At 34.0% G+C, this 21587-nt stretch overlaps 1 protein-coding gene across 1 annotated transcript; it reads right to left on the reverse strand.

Annotated features, from left to right (window-relative positions):
• Window positions 1-657: 657 nt before the first annotated feature.
• Window positions 658-5852, reverse strand: LOC131600179 (magnesium transporter MRS2-2-like). The gene is made up of 11 exons (XM_058872379.1): window positions 5582-5852; window positions 5465-5494; window positions 5226-5364; window positions 3222-3343; window positions 3061-3135; window positions 1769-1960; window positions 1630-1674; window positions 1431-1475; window positions 1302-1331; window positions 1076-1195; window positions 658-981 (listed from the first exon to the last, which is right to left on the reverse strand). Exons 1-11 carry the CDS (start codon window positions 5792-5794, stop codon window positions 886-888), a joined length of 1107 nt encoding a protein of 368 aa, XP_058728362.1. The 5' UTR covers window positions 5795-5852; the 3' UTR covers window positions 658-885.
• Window positions 5853-21587: the final 15735 nt, after the last annotated feature.

Below are 21587 nucleotides of genomic sequence, written 5' to 3' on the forward strand. Positions count from 1 at the left end.
ACAAGTAGGAAAATGAATGGACCAAATAAGAGATGGGAAATGTTCAACGAAGTTTAAAAGCATGGACTACCATTAGTGCTGGTCTCAATGTTGATGGATTTTTGCGTGTTTTTCGCTGTAAAACTGCTAAAAAAATGTGGGACACCGTTCAAGTTAACCGTGAAGGTACAACAAAGGTAAAAATGAAAAGGATTAAGACATTGAGTCATGAATATGAACTCTTCATAATGAAACTCGGGAAAAATATTTATGATATGCAAAAACGTTTTATTTACATTGTTAATCACATGAAAACTCTTGAAAATGTTTTTCAAAACGTGGACTTGATTGTAAAAGTTTTTAGATGCTTAAATTGCAATTGACAACCTAAAGTCGCTGCGATTTTTGAATCATGGTAGTTATTATCCATCGACTTGACTACCCTTTTTGATAAATTGCATGAACATGAAATAAAACTGAAAAAACTTGTAGATAATAAAGAAGATGACAAGAAGAAGAAAAGTCTTACTCTAAAAATTACAAAATATTATCCAACTTATAACTTCTTCATCACAAAGGATGAGATTTTTAGTAAGATAAATAGTAGAGGTATTATCAAAATAAATTGGAATTTTACTCACAAAACAAGTTTTAATTATCATCTAACTTCTTCATCAACAAAAAATGTGAACCAACCCCAATATATACTACTTCTGTTATGCACAATGCTAGCTTTTTCTTTTGCTTGAAAAGGAAATTCAATTTTCACCAATGTAAAAACATCCACCAATTGTGCAAGGTATATAAGGATTCAACAACAAATTTTATTTAGAGTACAACAAACAAAGACCAAAATAAATTACAATTGGAACCTTCAATTGATCCTTTTTCCACCAAATTGCAAATTCAGTTGTTCATGAATCCAACCAAACCCTTTTTGCGAGCATGGCCAACTATGATGAGAAATATAGAAATGGCAACAATTGCTGTAAAAATACACACCTACAAATAAATAAAAAAGGATATATTATATTCTTTACTTTGATTATTATCATGTTTAAAAATTGCATAAAATATGGTACTTAATTGTTGTTACCCATTTGAACATGTAATCATGATCTTCTTGCCAAGAATATTGAATATTCATGCCAAGTATTCCAGTCACTAATGAATAAAATGCAAGGGAAAGATCTGCTGAGTTAAGAAATAACTCTAACTGCATAGAGAAAAATACTCAAAAACTCAGAAGCATGAAATATATGTAAATAATTTTTTTTATGAATATTCCATGTTTATGTAGAAAAATGCACATATAATAGCACCTGAATTAACTGATTTCGAATGTTGTCAATCTGAAAAATATTTAAAATTTATTTCTATGAGATATCATTTCTCCAAATGCCAATATATACTACTAATTAATTATAAATTGATAGCTACAAGTTAATTACCTGAATATTCATGTAATCTTCAGTATCATCAATATATCCCCGTAACTATAAATAAAAATGAGTTAAATATGTTACTGATCCTCATAAATATAGTTATTTTCAATTTTAATCCCTCTAAAATTTTCCATCAAATTTATGTTTAAGAATTGAAAAACAAAATACATAATAGCATATGGAACAAAATAACTTTGACCCTTACAGTATACAATCTATCCAAAGTTCCATCAATTTGCATGTAATAAGCCTACAAAATTAATAAAATCACATATTAATATAGCTTCTCTGAATAGTTTGAAATGGAAGGTTATTTCTTATATGCTAAAAATAAATGGTATAACCTCTAGTAGCATTTCAATCTCATCCACATCATTTTCATCTCTAAGATATGTTGCCACACTTTTGGATTTTGTGGTGGGAGATGAAGCACCTGAGTGACTTATAGGTGATAATGCAGATATCAATTTTCTTGATAAGTATAAGTCAGCCATGTCTTCATCATCATCCATTAAGTGTTCAATCTCTTCTCTTACCTGGATCAAATAAAAGGCCAATCACAAATGTTATAATGCTAGTGTTGTCAACTAGGGCCGACCCAATTATACAGAGGTCTCGTTCTAATTAAAAAATAGGTCCAAAATTTCTAAAATAAATACAATTATAATAATTTAAAATGACACATAAAAATATAATTTTGACCAATCTCATTTTTTTAATTGTATTGAATTTTTATTATAATAATTTTTGATTTATTACATTTTTTTATAACATTTTATATATTTATTAATATTAAATTAATGTAAAAAATATTACACTTTCTAAAAATTGAAGGCCTTCTAAAATATGGGATCTTATACTGAAGAGCATATTGCTACTGCATAAGGCCGGACCTGTGGTCAACCTATCTAGGACCTGTTGTCAACCCATCTAATATACCAAAGTATTGTGAGTGTGATGTTCTTAAGCCCAATGTTACATCCAATGTTGGGAAATATTTTAACACAAAATAGATGTGATCATATGCTTAAATTTATAGTTATATTTTTTTCAATAGTTGATCTGTTTTAATTTTGCTAGAGTTTTGTTTCAATTTTCTTAATCACTACTACAATGTTATTCTTTTTCAAGGAGTTTGCATTGTTAGTTACACTCCTAATGCAGAGCTTATTAGAGTTATGAGAGCAATTGAAATAGCCTCTGATAGAGATTGGAAGCACCTTTGGGTTGAAACTGACTCCAAATTAGTTTCTCTTGCGATTAGCAATCCTCATTTTGTTCTTTGGTCACTCAAAAAAAGGTGGACCAACTGTAAGCACTTGTCTAAAAACATGCTGTTTATTCTTTCCCATATATTTAGAGAAGAAAATCAATGTGCAGACACTTTAGCTTCATTAGACCTTACTATTCAAGGTTTTGTCTGGTGGAATGAAACTCTTATGTCTGTTTACAATGATTTGGTTCGCAATAGATTAGAACTTCCTTACTATCGTTCTTGTTTAGCTCGGAGGCTTTTGGTCTTGGTCCCCCTCCTTTTTACTTGTTCCTTTTTATATATACTATTTTTTTGATTAAAAAAAAAATTGTGATGGGTCGGTAATAAAACATTTTTCGAAACAATGGATAAAAGACATACCTTTTGAACTCTAGCAGTCAGCCTTGTTATTTTATTCTTCAACTTACGAATTTTGTCCAAATTTTGACCACTGATCTAAACATATGAGTAAAATATCAAATGATCATTAAAAGAAAAGAAAAGTAAAACAATGGTAAAATAGATTGAAACATAATGTGTACCATGGTAGTAAGTTCATCTAATGTAGGATAAGTATCCATCTCCAGATCTGCAACTCTTGCATCAAGGAAGCTACAAATTGCTTCAAGAAATATCTCTAATGCTCGGAATTCGAAAGGTAAATCTACATTTCATATTTGGGTCATATTGTTTTGAAGAAAATAAAGAAAATTAGTTATATGAGAAATTCAATAAAATGAAGTTAACGGTGTAAATATTTTTTTTTAGAATAAACCAAAATTATATTAAAAGAAAAAAGAAAGATTACAAAAGACACAAGAGAGAAACCAAACAAGACCTCTTATAAGTAAATTCTAGTCCTAGGTGTAAATTTAACTGTGTAAATTTGTGAACAATAAAACTATAGTTCAAATTTGAGAATATAAAAAATAATTTTAAAATGGCATGTTATTTATAGTCTTTGATTCTTCCCATCAATTATCTCATTTTTATATTATTTTAGTTTGGCTTTTCAATTAAAAAAATGAAATCCTATATTTTTTTTAATTCAAAATTTTAAAAAATAAAAAAATTTATAGAAAATTTGACATATTAAAGGGACTTTCGTAATAACTTAATTGAATTCTGTCCATATAGATACAAGATATTTGTTTGTTTAATCTTTTAAAAAATATTTTTATAAATATAATATTTTTATTTTTAAAAAGAGGTCGCGACACATGCGTGCTATTTATCTATAATATTGATTTATTATTTAAATTTTAAGATTTACTTTTTTAAAAAATTTGCAAAGAAGCCTTCTAAAAACTTTAAAGGAAAATTTGATTGAAATAACTTTTTATAAAATGATATTTTAAGTATTAATTATTTAAGTATAGTTTTTTTTATATCAAAATTTGAAAAAAAATACTTAAATTTAAGTTATCTTGAATAATTTATTATAAAAATTATTATTGAGATAATTTTTTATAAAACTTTATTTAATTTTGAGCATCTTTTTATCAATAATGTATACTAATATTTTTGGATATCAAAAATAATATGTTAATTTATAAAAAATTGTTAAGACAACTTTTAATATTTTATATTTTTTCCATAAAGTTCATTTTGAAAAATGCAAAGAATTTTTTTTAGAGTTAATATAGTTAAAACAAACGGGTTCAAAAGTAACCTTTTTATTATAATTATGATTTTGAATATCAAATTTATTTCTTATACATTAAAATAATATTTTTGACATCTAATATCATAAATATATATTATTAAAAATTAAATTTTAGTCAAAATCATATATATTTTTAAAAATTAGATCATAAATATATATTATTAAAAATTAAAATATAGTTAAAATCATATATATTTTTAAAAGATATTCAAAGATGATTTTACTCTTAAGTTATTCAAAATGACATCAAATTTAGGTAATTTTTTAAATTTAAATTTCCTAAAAAAAAGTTATAAAGAAATGCTAGAATATTTAAAATAATATTTTATTAAAAAATATTTTAACTAATTTTTATTTGAAACTTTTTAAAAAAAATTAAACAAAAATATTTATAATACAAAAAAAAAAAAAACAGAAACAAACCCGCCATTAATATTTTGGATAGATCCAATCTATTCAACTTATTTTTTTAAATGTAATATGTGTCTTTATTATTTATTTTAGATCAAATTTAATAAGTAACTTTAAATTCATTATTTGGATTTTTTAAAAGTATAACATATTTATCTTTTTGATGAGAAAAAATAGAAATAAATAAATTTTCTAATTTTTTTCATAATTATATTTTTCTGATAAAAAATAGATTTATAAAATAACATTATTTGTTGACTGAAAAATAAATCAATTAAAAAATCTGATATAAAACTTAATAAACATAATTATTTATTCTCATACTAAATTGTTAATTATTTAATAAATTATTCTGATCCATTTAAATTGTATATTTAGCCACTAGCTAGACTCTTTGAAATCAATATTAATGCAAAATATAATGATAATACTTTCTTTAGAAAAGAAGTGTAATTAGGATCAAACATACCATCATCTTCATCTACTTCAACTTCAAGTGAACCACTATTTTGATCATCTCTCTGATTTGTGTCAATGGCAAACAATCTCCTTTGTAGTTCTCTAACAACAGGGACAACATCTTCATCTGTTGGGTCTAGCAAAAAAACCTAATAATCAAATAATTTAGTCACAAAATGATCATCTGATGAAATTAAACTCTAGAAACATATTACAACTCTCTTAATCTTCATAATAAAAATGACTAACCTCTTTAGCTGTGATGATTGCCTTGATATGCTGAAAACAAAAAATTAATTAGAATATATAATAAAATCATAAAAAAATTTACTTCCAAATAATAACAATAATAAAAATTAATCATACCTCCAAGTTAATAACAATAACCTCTTCTCTTCCTAAAATGGCAGAAGGGTAAGCCAGAATAGGATCAAGAATTCTAAGATCACGGGCATCGACGCGAACTTGACGCATAAGTTCATACTTGTCCACATCAAGTATGGAACTATGTCCATTAATATCCAGCTTAATCCATGAGTTTCTTGGTGATATGCTTGTCTTCCTCACTATTGATGTCATAGGGAAAATGTTAATTAATTGAGGTTTATGGAAATAGATAACAAAAATTGTGTTACCAAAACACACACACTCTCTATCTTGAAACTATTTTTTAACACACACTAGTATCTGTCCAAGTTTGTGTATTTCACTATTTAAATATAAATTTCATACAATGAATTACAATTCAATTGTAAAAAATATTAAAGTTAATAGTCCGAGTTAAATGTATTTTGTATATTTTTTGACTACATACTTTTGACTTTTTATTTATATTTAAAAATTTATATTTAATTTTAATATTTCTTATTTTAACTTATATTTAATTTTAATATTTTTTATTTTAACTTATTGCTTCTTCTATTTTAAATATAAAAAAGGCTTTTGACTTAAATAGTCTTTTAATATTATTTAGGATATTAGATATAATATCAAATTTAATCAAATTTAATCAAATTTAATAATATCAAATATAATTCAAGTTTATCAAATATAATTCAAGTTGTGTAAGCCCAAGTCCAATCAAGGTTGTATATAAATAGTCATAGTCTATATCATTATTTGTACAATTCACTAATATAATCCGTATTTCCTTTATTCTCTATATTCTCTCCCCACTAAAAGTGTCACACGCACTAACAAATTGGTATCTAGAGCTTCCGGTTATTGTTCTTGAGAACTTCACGTCAGAAATCGTGTTTCCAAGAAACGTGAATCAGTCGCTGCAAAGATGAACGGTACTAACGGCATTCCGAATGTTAGACGCTGGCCTAAGGATCTAGAGGGGGGGTGAATAGATCTCACAGAGTTTTTCGGAATTATTTTGAACTAAGGCGGAAGCGGTTCTGAATCGACTTGCGTCTATTCCGGACCGTTATTGCAAGAGTTGTATATGTGACAAAACCACAAGATAATTGAGATTAACGATGAACTGATATGTTATCGAATCAATCCCTACAGAAAAAAAGGTCTCCTGCCACGCTCAAGAAACCGAGGCTATATGCAAAATAACCGTGGCGTAACGTTGAGGCCACGGTTTGGACACGGAAATCCAACTGTGGAGTATGCGGCCGTGGCCTAAAGTAAAGTCCACGGTTTTTTGGTATAGACCACACCTTTTTGACAACCGTGGCTTTTTTAGGCCACGGTTTAGGTAGCTTGATTAAGGTCGCGGTTTGTATTTGCCATGACTGCAAAACTGTGGCTATATGGTAAAGCCACGGTTTCAATTTAACGTTTACGATACAGTTTTGGTTCAAGATATAGCCACGGTTTGGTTATGACCACGTATTTAAAACCGTTGTAATATGTTATGCTTTCTAAACCATTTATTTTGCCACGGTTTATTTATGTATCATTACATAAATATGTCATTATATATATATATATATATATATATATATATATATATATATATATATATATATATATATATATATATATATATATATATATATATATATATATAACAATAATATTGATGATTAGAATCTAATTAATTACAAGCAAATTAACATTAAGGTCAAAAGTAAGTTTTTTTTGTAGTGCCACTAATAATAGTTGGATACTAAGTTTTGATGTCATCCCAAATTCAAAATTCAAATCCCAAATTCAAAACAACCATGAGATCCAAAACAAGAGCTAAATCAAAACATATGGTATTCCATCTCTATATTTCACTATAAACAAGATAATTGAGATTAACGATGAACTGATATGTTATTGAATCAATATATTTCACTATAGAAAATCGATTAACTTCTGATTTGATAAACTTTGATTTCCAATGCAGTAATAGTGAAAGAAGCAAAAACACAAACACTTGGTGATAATGATCAAATTGATGGTGATTCAATGTGTGATGAATTGTGATGTTTATGCAAGTTCTTAATTCACAATTTTAACTCTCGAATCGTTGATCAATTTGCAATTATAACCAAATATGAACAGAACGTAAATGAAAAGATAAAAGCGACAAGAACACGATATTTGTTTAGGCAGTTCGTCGATCGTCCTCGCTACGACTACGTTTGCCCCCAATTCCAAATTGAAATTGGGAAATCTTCCATTAATGTTGAAAGCAGTTTATACAAAGAAGAAAGCAAAGCGATAAACAATAAACCAAATTTGTCGATCCTTTGAATCTTCTTCCCTCTTAATCTTGAGCCAGATCAAGGTCTTCCAAGAGCTTCACTTTGATCCCTTTCTGCAGTGTCTTGAATTGCTCGAACACTTGTTCTTCAATCTTCACACTCAGCTGGATCCTTGATGAAGCTTCTTGATAAAAACCCCCAAAATTCACCTATCTTGGAGGACAAAACCCTCAGATTTTATTCACCAAAAACCCCACAAATCTTCACCCACTAGGAATCTTCAATTCCGTTCCATGGACGTTATCGAACTCGATCACTAACCCTCAACACAAGAATGATTATGTGTAATTGTGTTGGAGATGATGAAGAACGAAGATGAGAAGCCTTTGTGTATCTTTCAATTATTGGTGTTGAGAAGCAATAATGAACCTTGGACAATATATATGAGAGCTTATCAGTTGGAGCAAAGAAAACCACAAATTTTGGCATTTTTGATCAAATAGGTCGACCTCTTGTAGTGCTTAGGTCGACCTAACAGAGCTGCATATCTTTTGAATGTCATTTGTTCCCAGTTAGGTCGACCTGTTAAAGAAGTAGGTCGACCAGAATCCACTTCAAATGCGTTTTGGGGACCTTTCCTCAGTTTAGGTCGACCTAGTTGTTGTGTAGGTCGACCTAGCAGAATGATATGTAAATTTCTTCCTTTTAGGTCGACCTGAGTTGGGAGTAGGTCGACCTGACTGCTATTTTTCTGAGTTCCTCTTATCTTGCTTGTGTTGAGTCGACCTATATGCATAGTAGGTCGACCTGCTCTGTCATGAGTGACCAATGCTTGCTTTTCTTTGAGTTCTTCTGCTTGTGCCTTGTTGCTTGTATGCTTGTTGAGTTTGCCATGAATCAAAAACATCTTTGTAAGTGTGATCTTGTATTCACATACTCCCCCTTTTTGATGATGGCAAACCGGTAGTAGAAGCTCTGGTAATAAGTGGTAAAAGCTCCCCCGGACTTGTATGCGTAAGCTTAAGTGGCTGCATACTAAGCTCCCCCGTACACTCAGCTGAGCTCCCCCGTCCACTCAGCATCTATCTCCCCCTTTGACAACATCAAAAGAGATACAACGAAACAGAAGAGGAGAGTAACGAGAGAAACATAGATAAAACGCTAGCATTCATAGTATAACAAAAAAGGCAAAGTACGACAACATATAGGAATTTAACATAATGATAATGAAATGAAATGCAATGATATGATGATATGATGGAGAATGCATCCTAACGCCTGCCCCTTCTTCCTCTTCCTCTCTGAAATGTATGAGGGCGATCTTCTTCAACTTGTTCCAACATATCCAGCACAGATAGGTTGAGAGTGTTGAAGCTTTGGCTTATGTTGGCATGACGATGCAGAGCAGTTTCTTCAAACTGATTCTGTCTTAGGGTCGAGTTGGATGCAAATGTCTCAAAATCGCTTTTGTGGTCTTGAACCAAGCTGTATAGCGATTGATATTGACGTTGTTGTTCGTCATATCGATCTTGTTGAAGCTGTTGCATGGTTTGGAACTGGAGCTGTTGTGTTTCGAAATGCTGTTGTTGTAGGAGTTGCATATTTTCAAGCATGGAGATGATGTTGGACTGATCCGACGGAGGTGGAGCCGTGTATCCCCAAGGAATTTCTTCCTCTCGAGGAGGGACATATTGCAAATTTGGATCCGTGTCATGAGCTACATATTCCATAGTGTGATCCTCATCATTTGCTATTTCTTGATCATTTTCTTCTTCTTCATTTCCTGCAATGTGACCAAATTCCGTAGGATCATCATAGTTGTAGATGATTTTTCCGGTTCCCTTTTGAATGAGATAGTAGGTTTTCTTATTTGGATCCCAATGGTATCCCATGAGGGTTAAGGTTGTTTGGGAGAAGTCTTGATTCTGTTTCATGTGAATGTAGGACAAACCATCGAGTTTCATGCCGAAATGGTTCACGATTGTTTGAATGATCGAGCCATAACATAGAGCAGTAGTCTTCTGCTGTACCTCTTGAAACTTGGCAGTTAGAAAGTGTGGCCAGTGCAAACGCGTCCTGTTTTGAATCAGGTACATTAACACAACCTCATTTCGTTCAATTCCTGAGAATCCGCCTGCTCGTGGTCGAATGACTCTTGAGATAATCCAGTTGAGGAGCCTAGGATCTCTTTTTAGGTGATCGGCTGTGATGGATTCATTTGTCTTGTCAAAGACGGCAGGGTCTTTGAGAATAGATTTCATGTAGGCGACATGATCATAGTTGGCCGGAATGTCACCGTCTTCTATACGGACTTCATCTCCCATGAGTGTAAGACCAAAGATACTTATCCAGGCTCGTTTGTCAACAATATGGGATCTCGACCCTATCTTAAATCGAAAATTACAACCTTCCTCTCTTGTGAACCCTGCATAGAAAGCCCTAACAGTATTCTCACAGTACGGTGTGGCACATTCCAAAAGGGGGTGAACATTTTGATGCTGAGCAAGACTAACAACATCAGGAATGTGCATATGCTTAGCAACATGTTGATTAAAGATATATTGCTTGACTACCTTCCTCTTCATTTGCCATTTTTCAAAATTTTCTTTGCAATCAGGATGAACAAGGGCTACAGCACTTACCGGTTGCGAAGATGAACTAGCAGCAACTTCCTTTCCCTTTCTTGATTTTGGAGGCATGTTTGTTGAGTAGGAGAGTGAGAAGGAAGATTTGTGACAGATTTTGTGCTTGAGGAATTAGGGTTGGCCGTTCAAATGGAGTGCAAATGAGCAAAATAGGTAAAAGAGATGATTATGTATGAGGGGGATGGGTCGGGTCGACCAACAGACCCAATTTGGGAAAGTTTTATAGCAGTAGGTCGACCTAATTTAGGGTTGGGTCGACCTAACAGACAAGCCTTTAAGAAAATGCAGATTAGGTCGACCTAAAGGAAGGGTAGGTCGACGTAACTGGGCATTTTAGTTTGTATTTTGAAAAAATGACTTGTGTAGGTCGACTCAGAGGCAGATTAGGTCGACCTAAATTCCCAAAATTTGTGAAAATGCTCTGTATGAGATGTGTTTATGTCTAGTTACTTGCTTGTATGTTTAGAATATGTGATGCAATGATTAAGGATGAAACACATACATGAGAAAGAGAGACATACATATGAAGTCACTATAAGCATGTTAATTGATAGCATATTATAGCATCAATGATATTTTTGGAAGTGAACAACAATCATGTTACCGTCTTCTCAATATGTAGGTGTCACCGTTTAGTGGAAGCCTTTTGTCAATGTGGAATGATGCCTGGCTTGATAATGAACTACCTTTACACTAAGAGAAATGTTAGCATGAGAATAACCAATATATAGATATAAAGTAAAGGAATAACTTTAAGAGAAAAACAAACGTAATTAGCCCAAATTAGAGATATCAAGTATCCCTAATTCCCTACAAATGTTGAAATATTGCTCCGTTGCTAGAGGTTTGGTGAAGATGTCAGCTAGTTGCTTCTTGCTCTCTACATAATCAAATATAACGTCTCTTTTCTCTACATGATCTCTTAGGAAGTGATGCCTTATTTCAATATGCTTGGTTCGTGAGTGTAAGACCGGATTTTTACTCAAGTTTATGGCACTTGTGTTGTCGCACATGATAGGTATACGATCAAGCTTAATACCAAAGTCAAGAAGTTGTTGCTTGAGCCATAATATCTGCGCACAGCAGCTCCCGACAGCTACATATTCTGCCTCAGCAGTAGATAATGCAACTGATACTTGTTTCTTGCTATGCCAACTTATCAATGAATTTGAGAATAGATGACATGTTTCACTGGTGCTTTTTCTATCGGATTTGCAGCCAGCGAAATCTGAGTCGGAGAATCCTACCAAGTAGCACTCATTTCCCTTTGGATACCATAGGCCATATGTAGTAGTTCCACGTAAATATCGCAGAATTCTTTTGACAGCTTTTAAGTGAGATTCTTTTGGACAAGATTGATATCTTGCACACATACACACACTAAACATAATGTCTGGTCTTGAGGCAGTAAGATACAATAGTGAACCTATCATACCTCGGTACAATTTCGCATCAACCTCTTTACCTTTCTCATCTTTGTCTAGGTTAGTATTTGTTGCCATAGGTGTGTCAATCTCCTTTGCTTCACTCATTCCAAATCTTTTGAGCAGCTCTGTACAGTATTTAGTTTGACTTACAAACGTTCCATGACTGAGTTGCTTGATTTGTAGGCCAAGGAAGAAATTTAGCTCACCCATGAGACTCATTTCAAATTCACTCTGCATAAGCTTAGAAAAATCTTTGACAAGTTTTGCATTAGTCGACCCAAATATAATGTCATCTACATAAACTTGGACTAAGAGTACATCTTTATCTTTTCTTTTAATAAAGAGAGTAGTGTCAACTTTACCCCTAGAGTACCCTTGACTAAGAAGAAATTTGCTCAAACGTTCGTACCAAGCCCGAGGGGCTTGTTTAAGACCGTATAGAGCACGTTTCAGCTTATAAACATGAGTTGGATACATGTAATTCTCAAAGCCGGGTGGCTGAGCAACATAGACTTCTTCATTTATATAGCCATTTAGAAAGGCACTTTTAACATCCATTTGGAATAGTTTGAAGTCTTTAGAACACGCATAGGCAAGTAAGAGACGAATAGCTTCGAGACGTGCTACAGGAGTGTATGTCTCTTCATAATCAATACCTTCCTCTTGATTGTAACCTTGGCCAACTAATCTAGCTTTGTTTCTAGTAATAACGCCGTTTTCATCAAGTTTGTTACGAAAAACCCATCTAGTGCCTATTACTTGATGATCTCCCGGATGAGGGACTAAGTCCCAAACATCATTCCGTTTAAATTGGTTTAATTCTTATTGCATGGCCATTAGCCAATGCTCATCAAGCAATGCGTCCTTAGCGTTTTTAGGCTCAACTTGTGAAACAAAAGCAAAATGATGACAAAAGTTACTTATCTTTGAGCGTGTCGTAACGCCCTTTGAGATGTCTCCTATTATGTTTTCAATTGGATGGTCTTTCACATTTGTCCAGGCCTTAGGAAGTTCTTCATTGTTTGAGATGCTTTCCTTTTCATTTTCATCATGAGACTCATCTTTCTCTTTCTCAGCATCTTTCTTTACAAAATTTTCATTCTCGTCTTCCTTATCTTGGACAATGTCTTCAGTGGATGGACCTGCACCATTAAACAAAAGACCCTTCTCGACATATTTTGTATAAGATTCATCAAAAGACACGTGTACTGACTCTTCTACTATAAGTAATCTTTTATTATATACCCGATATGCTTTACTAGATTGTGAGTAACCAAGGAAGATGCCCTCATCAGCTTTAGCATCGAATTTACCAAGATTATCCTTACCATTGTTCAAGACAAAACACTTGCAACCGAATACATGGAGATGAGATACATTTGGTTTTCTACCTTTTAGTAATTTATAGGGAGTTTTGTTCAGTAGAGGACGTATTGTTATCCTATTCAAGACATAACATGCGGTGCTAATCGCGTCAGCCCAGAAATACTTAGGTAGACTACCCTCATTCAGCATTGTTCTTGCCAACTCCTCTAGAACCCGATTTTTACGTTCAACCACACCGTTTTGTTGTGGTGTTCTAGGAGCTGAAAAGTTATGCTCAATTCCATGTTTATCACAGTATTTTTCAAAAATATAGTTTTCAAACTCTCCACCGTGATCACTTCGAATTGCAACTATTTTGGTGCTCATTTTATTTTGACATAATCTTGCAAATTGTGTGAAAGCTGGAAAAGTTTGATCCTTACTAGGTAGAAAGATTGTCCAACAAAATCTAGAGTAATCATCGACAATGACAAAACCATAGATGTTTCCACCTATGCTTTTAGTCCTTGAAGGGCCAAAAAGATCCATGTGAAGTAGTTCAAGAGGGCGTGATGTTGAAACCACGTTCTTTGATTTAAAAGAGATTTTTGTTTGCTTTCCCTTTTGACAAGCATCACATAGATGATCTTTTGAAAACTTCATTTTAGGTAAGCCGATTACTAAATTTTTTGTGACAACTTTATTAAGTAAGTCAAAATTTATGTGGGCGAGACGTCTATGCCAAAGCCATGAGTCTTCGCCTAGAGCAATTAGACACTTGGTACTAGACTTAGATACCTCATCCAAGTTTAGCATATAGATGTTGTTTACTCTTAAGCCTTTAAACATAATGTCTCTTTTCTTAGTATGTTCTATTGTGCAGCCAGAATTTGTAAACATTACTTTAAAATCTTTGTCGCACAATTGACTTATACTTAAAAGATTATGCTTAAGGCCTTCTACTAGCAGTACATCAGTTATAGTTGTGGTAGAGGGGTTACCTACACTTCCTTTACCAAGTATGGCTCCCCAATTGTTATCTCCATAGGTGACATACCCCTTTTTCTTTGCGTGAAACTCAACGAAAAGAGATATGTCTCCCGTCATGTGTCTTGAACATCCGCTATCAAGGAACCACAACCTTTCGGCAATGTCAAGACACTTTTCCTGCAAAATTAATTTAGAGAGGGAGGTCCCCAATTTTCATTGGGTCCTTGGTAGTGAGTACATAATTTGTTGCACTTGGGCAACCATTGAAATACTCCTTTAGGAACTAAAATCCTCCTAAATTTGCATTTTTCAATGGTATGACCCTTTTTGCAACAATAATGACAGGTAATATGATGAGAATATGATGTTTTGCTAGTTGATACTTTTGGTACAAAAGTGTATTTACTATATAAAGGAGTATACGATCTTTTGAACTTATTTGGATCAACCGCAAAAGTCACTTTTGGTTGTAGAGCCTTGTCTAATTTGGCTTTTAGATCTCTCACTTCTTTTTGCCAAATGTGACATGTCTCACAACCAAACCATGATGTAGGATCTATTTCAACTTTATCCTTTTGAATGTCTAGCATAGATTGTTTTAAAGCTTCCATATCCTTTTCGGTTTTCTCAACTTTTGATTCAAGATATGAAAAAAATTTCTTATTTGAGGCCAAAAGTTTGAAATCTTCAATTGCATCTCTATGTAATTCTTCAAAAGCAAGTTTTAGTTGAGAATGAGATACCTTATCTATGAGTTCAGGTTTAAGATGACTTACAGCTTTCTTTTTCTTGTGTTGATGAGCCATAAGGCATAAGTTTGCTGATTCTTCTTCATCGCTTGATGAGCTTTCACTAGATGAATAACTTTCCCATGCTATGTAGGCTCTTTTAGATTTGTTATGACCTTTGCTTTGGTTCTTCTCTTTTTCCTTCTTAAGATATGGACAATCCGGTTTGTAGTGACCGACTTTCCCACAATTAAAGCAAGGGCCTTTGATTTTTCCTTTGTTGTTGTCATCTTGTTTGAACTTGTTTGATTGCTTTCTATAGTTGATCAAGCCTTTGTCAGAATGCTTTGCTCCATTTTTATTTAGATATTTGTTGTATCTTCGCACAAACAGTCCCATTTCCTCATCATCGAAGTCTTCGTCATCACTTGTATCACTATCCTCTAGCTCTTGTCTTGAGGTCTTGGAACTTGAAGCCTTTAGAGCTATTGACTTCTTCTCTACCTCTTTCTCCATGTTCTTCTCTTTCTTTACCCTTTTCTCATGCATGTCAAGGCATTTAAGGTGTTGTTCATGTTCCTCTAGTTTACCAAAGAGAGTGGTAATGTCTAAGGTGTTTAGATCATTTGCTTCCTTTATTGCTGTAACCTTGGGTTGCCATTCCCTGTTCAAACATCTTAAGATTTTGTTAGTAGCAACTGCATTGGAAACAGGTCTATCAAGAGAATTTAAACGATTTTTCAAGTGAACGAATCTCTTCTGCATGTTTTCGATGGATTCACCATCTTCCATGTGGAAGAGTTCGAATTCTTGAGTTAACGTATTGATTCTAGCTAGTTTGACATCATCCGTTCTCTCGTGGGCAACTTGCAATGTGTCCCACATAGCTTTAGCGGATCTACAATGGGAAACGCGATAGTATTCATCAACTCCTAGAGCTGAGATTAGAATGTTTCTCGCTTTCCAATCGTATCCATATCTCTTTTCATCTTCAGCATCCCAAGTATTTTCTAGTTTTGGAACAACTGCACCAGCTGCATTTGTCATGGTGATCTGAAAGGGACCTTTGACAATAGTTGTCCTGATGTTCCTATCAATTGCATTGATGTGGACACACATACAATCCTTCCAATAGCCATAGTTTACACCGTTGAAAACTGGAGCTCTATTGTGAGCCCCTTTAGGTCCGGAAGCCATCTTTCCAATAAGTGTTTCACGTAGCACGGAATAAACCAGAGCTCTTGATGCCACTTGTTAGACGCTGGCCTAAGGATCTAGAGGGGGGTGAATAGATCTCACAGAGTTTTTCGGAATTATTTCGAACTAAGGCGGAAGCGGTTCTGAATCGACTTGCGTCTATTCCGGACCGTTATTACAAGAGTTGTATATGTGACAAAACCACAAGATAATTGAGATTAACGATGAACTAATATGTTATTGAATCAATATATTTCACTATAGAAAATCGATTAACTTCTGATTTGATAAACTTTGATTTCCAATGCAGTAATAGTGAAAGAAGCAAAAACACAAACACTTGGTGATAATGATCAAATTGATGGTGATTCAATGTGTGATGAATTGTGATGTTTATGCAAGTTCTTAATTCACAATTTTAACACTCGAATCGTTGATCAATTTGCAATTATAACCAAATATGAACAGAACGTAAATGAAAAGATAAAAGCGACAAGAACACGATATTTGTTTAGGCAGTTCGTCGATCGTCCTCGCTACGACTACGTCTGCCCCCAATTCCAAATTGAAATTGGGAAATCTTCCATTAATGTTGAAAGCAGTTTATACAAAGAATAAAGCAAAGCGATAAACAATAAACCAAATTTGTCGATCCTTTGAATCTTCTTCCCCCTTAATCTTGAGCCAGATCAAGGTCTTCCAAGAGCTTCACTTTGATCCCTTTCTGCAATGTCTTGAATTGCTCGAACACTTGTTCTTCAATCTTCACACTCAGCTGGATCCTTGATGAAGCTTCTTGATAAAAACCCCCAAAATTCACCTATCTTGGAGGACAAAACCCTCAGATTTTATTCACCAAAAACCCCACAAATCTTCACCCACTAGGAATCTTCAATTCCGTTCCATGGACGTTATCGAACTCGATCACTAACCCTCAATACAAGAATGATTATGTGTAATTGTGTTGGAGATGATGAAGAACGAAGATGAGAAGCCTTTGTGTATCTTTCAGTTGTTGGTGTTGAGAAGCAATAATGAACCTTGGACAATATATATGAGAGCTTATCAGTTGGAGCAAAGAAAACCACAAATTTTGGCATTTTTGATCAAATAGGTCGACCTCTTGTAGTGCTTAGGTCAACCTAACAGAGCTGCATATCTTTTGAATGTCATTTGTTCCCAGTTAGGTCGACCTGTTAAAGAAGTAGGTCGACCAGAATCCACTTCAAATGCGTCTTGGGGACCTTTCCTCAGTTTAGGTCGACCTAGTTGTTGTGTAGGTCGACCTAGCAGAATGATATGTAAATTTCTTCCTTTTAGGTCGACCTGAGTTGGGAGTAGGCCGACCTGATTGCTATTTTTCTGAGTTCCTCTTATCTTGCTTGTGTTGAGTCAACCTATATGCATAGTAGGTCGACCTGCTCTGTCATGAGTGGCCAATGCTTGCTTTTCTTTGAGTTCTTCTGCTTGTGTCTTGTTGCTTGTATGCTTGTTGAGTTTGCCATGAATCAAAAACATCTTTGTGAGTGTGATCTTGTATTCACACCGAATTTACTTCTAATGCTTAACGGCAAGAATTGCATTTGATGCAAAAAAACATATGAAATTTCTGTTTAACTTTCATGAAACCCTAGAAGTGGTTACTAATGGAGTTCTTGTGTTGGCTGCAAATGCATCTGACGCATAAAAAACTGTCCACGCCGACGCCAAGAAGAAGGATTGCAAGTATGTGTATTGCATTCAAACGGCGGTTGATACTGCAAATTTCGACAGAATCTCTCATGCTGAATCGGCGAATGAGGCATGGATATTCTTGTCAAATACTATGAAGGAGGTGAAAAATTCAAGGTTGTCAAATTGTAGACCTTGCGTCGATAATATGAATTATTGTCGATGGGAGAGGACGAAAAAGGTTGCAGAGTATGTGTCGAAGGTGCAGAAACTCGTCCATCTCATGAAGGGTTGTGGTGAAACCGTTACTGACAGGATGATATTCAAGGATCCAATCAACTTGAAACCTTAAAATTGGAAGATTTGGTTGGTTCGTTGGAGGCGCGTAGATTAGGATTGTCGAAAGGAAAGGAGTTTAAGATTCGATACAAGATTTGCAGGCCCAGTCATGAAAAAAGAATGGTGGTTCCAACAAATTCAAAGGTAAAGTCGACAAGACTCAGGGCAAGAAGCCTTAGTTGAACTCTCACAAGCAATAGGTCGAAGATAGAATTTCTAAATCCTCGAAAGGAAGAGGAGGAAACTATCGAAAGGAAAAAGAAGATAAGAAAGGTAAAGGTGTGCAGTGTTATCTTTGTTAGAAATGAGGTCACTTGTCTAAACATTGTTAGTACAGGAAAGACAGTGGATCGACAAAAGGCAAAGATGAAGGAGCAAAATTTGCACGCCAAGATTCAGATGATTCTGAAGGTATGGTGGTTATGGCTATAGTTGCAAATAACCATGTCGAATCTAAAATCTGGTTTTTCAACTCAGGCTTCTCAAATCACATGACTGGTCAAAAGGTGTCGTTGGCATATTTCGACGAGTCCAAGAAGAGCAAGGAAAAACTTGCAAATAATAGTTCGTTGGAAGCAAAAGGTACTGGCAACATAGTTTTTCAAATAAGTAGTGGAGGGAAAGCTATGATTAAAGATGTGTTATATGTGTAGCAACCTGCCTAAATTTTACTTAGAGAGTCGCCACCTATTCTACCAAGGCGAATAGGAAACCTTACGCAGACGCGAGATTCGGGGTAAGTTATTATAATCAGGCTGAGGGAAGGTGTTAGGCACCCCCAGCTCTTTCCTAAAGGCTAATAATTCAAAGATCAGGGTTTCATGGCAGGGTTCATAAAGAAATATGGCAAACAGAATTATAGTGACATGATTAGAATTTTGAAGAGGGGGACTCGCCTTGTTGCCAAGTGCCTACGTACCTCCTTAGGGAGGATCAGAGTCTACGTAGTTCGGGGAAGGTTGTACGCCATTAGAATTGAATTTGATTAGAGATGTGTTTTTTAGAGGCTTTTTTGAATGGCCTATCGTAGTTTGATGATTTTTATAGTTCTGAATGGATTTTAGAATTATTTTAGGGTTTGGGCGTACAACCCTGATTTGGCACAATTAACCGCAATGATCAATAGGTTTGATCACCATAGTTAAAAGATTAGGGGTTTTGCACCATTACCAATTCAAATCGATTTATTCGATTATCACTAATAATGAATTAATGTGTTTTATTATTTTTTATGAATTTTATTTTGTATTGTTACCCCTCATAACCGATTAACACGATTACAAATAATAACAAATTAAATTTTGAACAAGTCAAGATTAATCATCACAATCAATAAGATGATTGCAACCATTTAATCGAATATAGTTTGATTTTTATTTTAATTAAATAAAATTTTAATTAAAATCATTGTTGACCATAGCGATTAATCGATTTAATCGGCACGAACAACAAATTATAACTTTTAATATAAATATCATATACTAATTTATTTTTTGAAAAAAAACAATTATTTGTATATAAATGATATATTAAAAAGCATTTTAATTTAAACAAATAAATAATTAAAATTATTTAAATTTTATTGAGGGTTATAATCATGTATGGTTGACTTGAGGGCACATGATGTGGGCATTAGTTCTGGGTACGTTAGATCTAAAGAACCTGAAAATCCAATGGCCAGATCTGCAGAGTTATGGTGGTCTAGCGCTAGGTGGAAGTATGGGATCCCTGAACATGTAATATACAAAAAATACAAGGGAGCGAGGGATCGAACCCTCGTCCCTCCACTCACGCGCGCCTCCTGTAACCAACTCAACCATGGGACATGTGTGTTGAACCATCGCTCACCATATAAGATATGTAAAAACAAAGAAACAAACATTTGAAACGCGCGCGCAATTCGAAACACGCCAGTAACTTGAAGACACGTCGTCGTCTTCCTCACAAACCTGCAACACACTTGTATTTTTTTTAGCTACGAATCTGCTGCGGTTCGCTTCATAGCAAACGTACCTGAGAAATAACGATTTGCTCATCACACATATAAATGGGGCGCGACCTATCAGGATCCTTCGTCTCCCTCACGCGAACCTAACCATACCCCAATTTTGGCTTAATTTTACCTCTACAAGAAGCCCCCAATTCAAACCCTAAAACCTCCGTTCGGCCTCCAATGGCCGATCACGCTAGAAGGCACGAGAGCTTAATTAACGCTCCAGAAACATTCACAACAATCAAACAAAGCCAAATATATGATCAAAACAACGTAATTATGCACGTATCTCGCTATTCGATCCCAAGTTCAGAGTGACTTACTTTGGCTTATTGGAGAGTAATCTGGGGGTGCTGAAGCAGAGTGACAATCCCAACACCTTCAGAAACCTTTGAGGAACCTTTTGCAATCCTTAAAAGCTCTTGAGAGTTTCCAATTCCTCAAATCCGAATCTTGGTTTGGAGTGAGATTTTTTTGTTCTTGTGATATGCCTCTGATCAAAATTGTGCGTCCCCTATTCGTATGCCCTTGTTCACTTACTTATAAGCTTCCATTAGGTCAATAATTGGAGGCCCAAAGCTCTATGAATCCACCTTTGCAAAGTTTGGAAAGTTTTGATTTTATTCTTGAATGATAAGTTACCAAACTTGGCCTATTTTGTATCAATACTTTTCCATTTAATTTTCCACGAAAATTATATTATATTTCAGCATTAATGTTGATTGAAAATCACCAAAATATATTTTCTACCAAAATTATTTGATTTTTCCACTTATTTAAATCATTAAAAATCAATTTTAAATGAAATAAAATTGTGTGAAAATCCAATAAAGTGATATAATTCATGGAATATGTTTTGGATAACTTGTGGGCCAAGTTTAAGTCATAAAAATATGGGCCTATTTGCAACAAATCCAATTTGAACCTTCTTATTTCACATTTGGTCCTCCAAAATCAACCAACTTTAATCAAGCATATCTCACTCAGTTTTTAAGCTATGAGGGAGTTTTAATACTTTTTGGAAACCTCAAAGTGTCCTCTACAAGCCACTTTGGAACATATTTTTCATTTGGAGCTTTTATCTTGATCATATCCTCTTTGACAAAACATTGCTTTTGGAGGATCCCTGAAAAGGACCTGTAATCTTTTGCACTGTATCTCTCAAATGAATCATTTCTAGCCCTGGCTTGTGAGAGACAAAGTTGTAGGGAATCCAATTTCCTTCAAAATAGGATTTGAGTGGGGAATTTTTGATGTTCCATGTGAAAGTTATGCCTAGTCAAAGTTGGGTTGACTTTCTCCTAAGAAACCCTAATTTGAACCTTTTTGCATTTGTTCATCTATGAGTTTCTATTAATGGGATCATGATCCATCTTTGATCAAATGATGGTTATGCACCTCTATACTTGATGTTTGACCAATGATC

Source organism: Vicia villosa, linkage group LG4 (assembly GCF_029867415.1).
Source record: "Vicia villosa cultivar HV-30 ecotype Madison, WI linkage group LG4, Vvil1.0, whole genome shotgun sequence".
NCBI lineage: Eukaryota > Viridiplantae > Streptophyta > Magnoliopsida > Fabales > Fabaceae > Vicia > Vicia villosa.

Coding starts and splice junctions, on each gene's coding strand:
- LOC131600179 (XM_058872379.1), bottom strand. CDS start 5,794: ATGACATCAATAGTGAGGAAGACAAGCATATCACCAAGAAACTCATGG. Junction 1,675..1,768: donor AGATTGAAATGCTACTAGAG/GTTATACCATTT, acceptor TTAATTTTGTAG/GCTTATTACATGCAAATTGA. Junction 1,476..1,629: donor CTTTGGATAGATTGTATACT/GTAAGGGTCAAA, acceptor TTTTATTTATAG/TTACGGGGATATATTGATGA.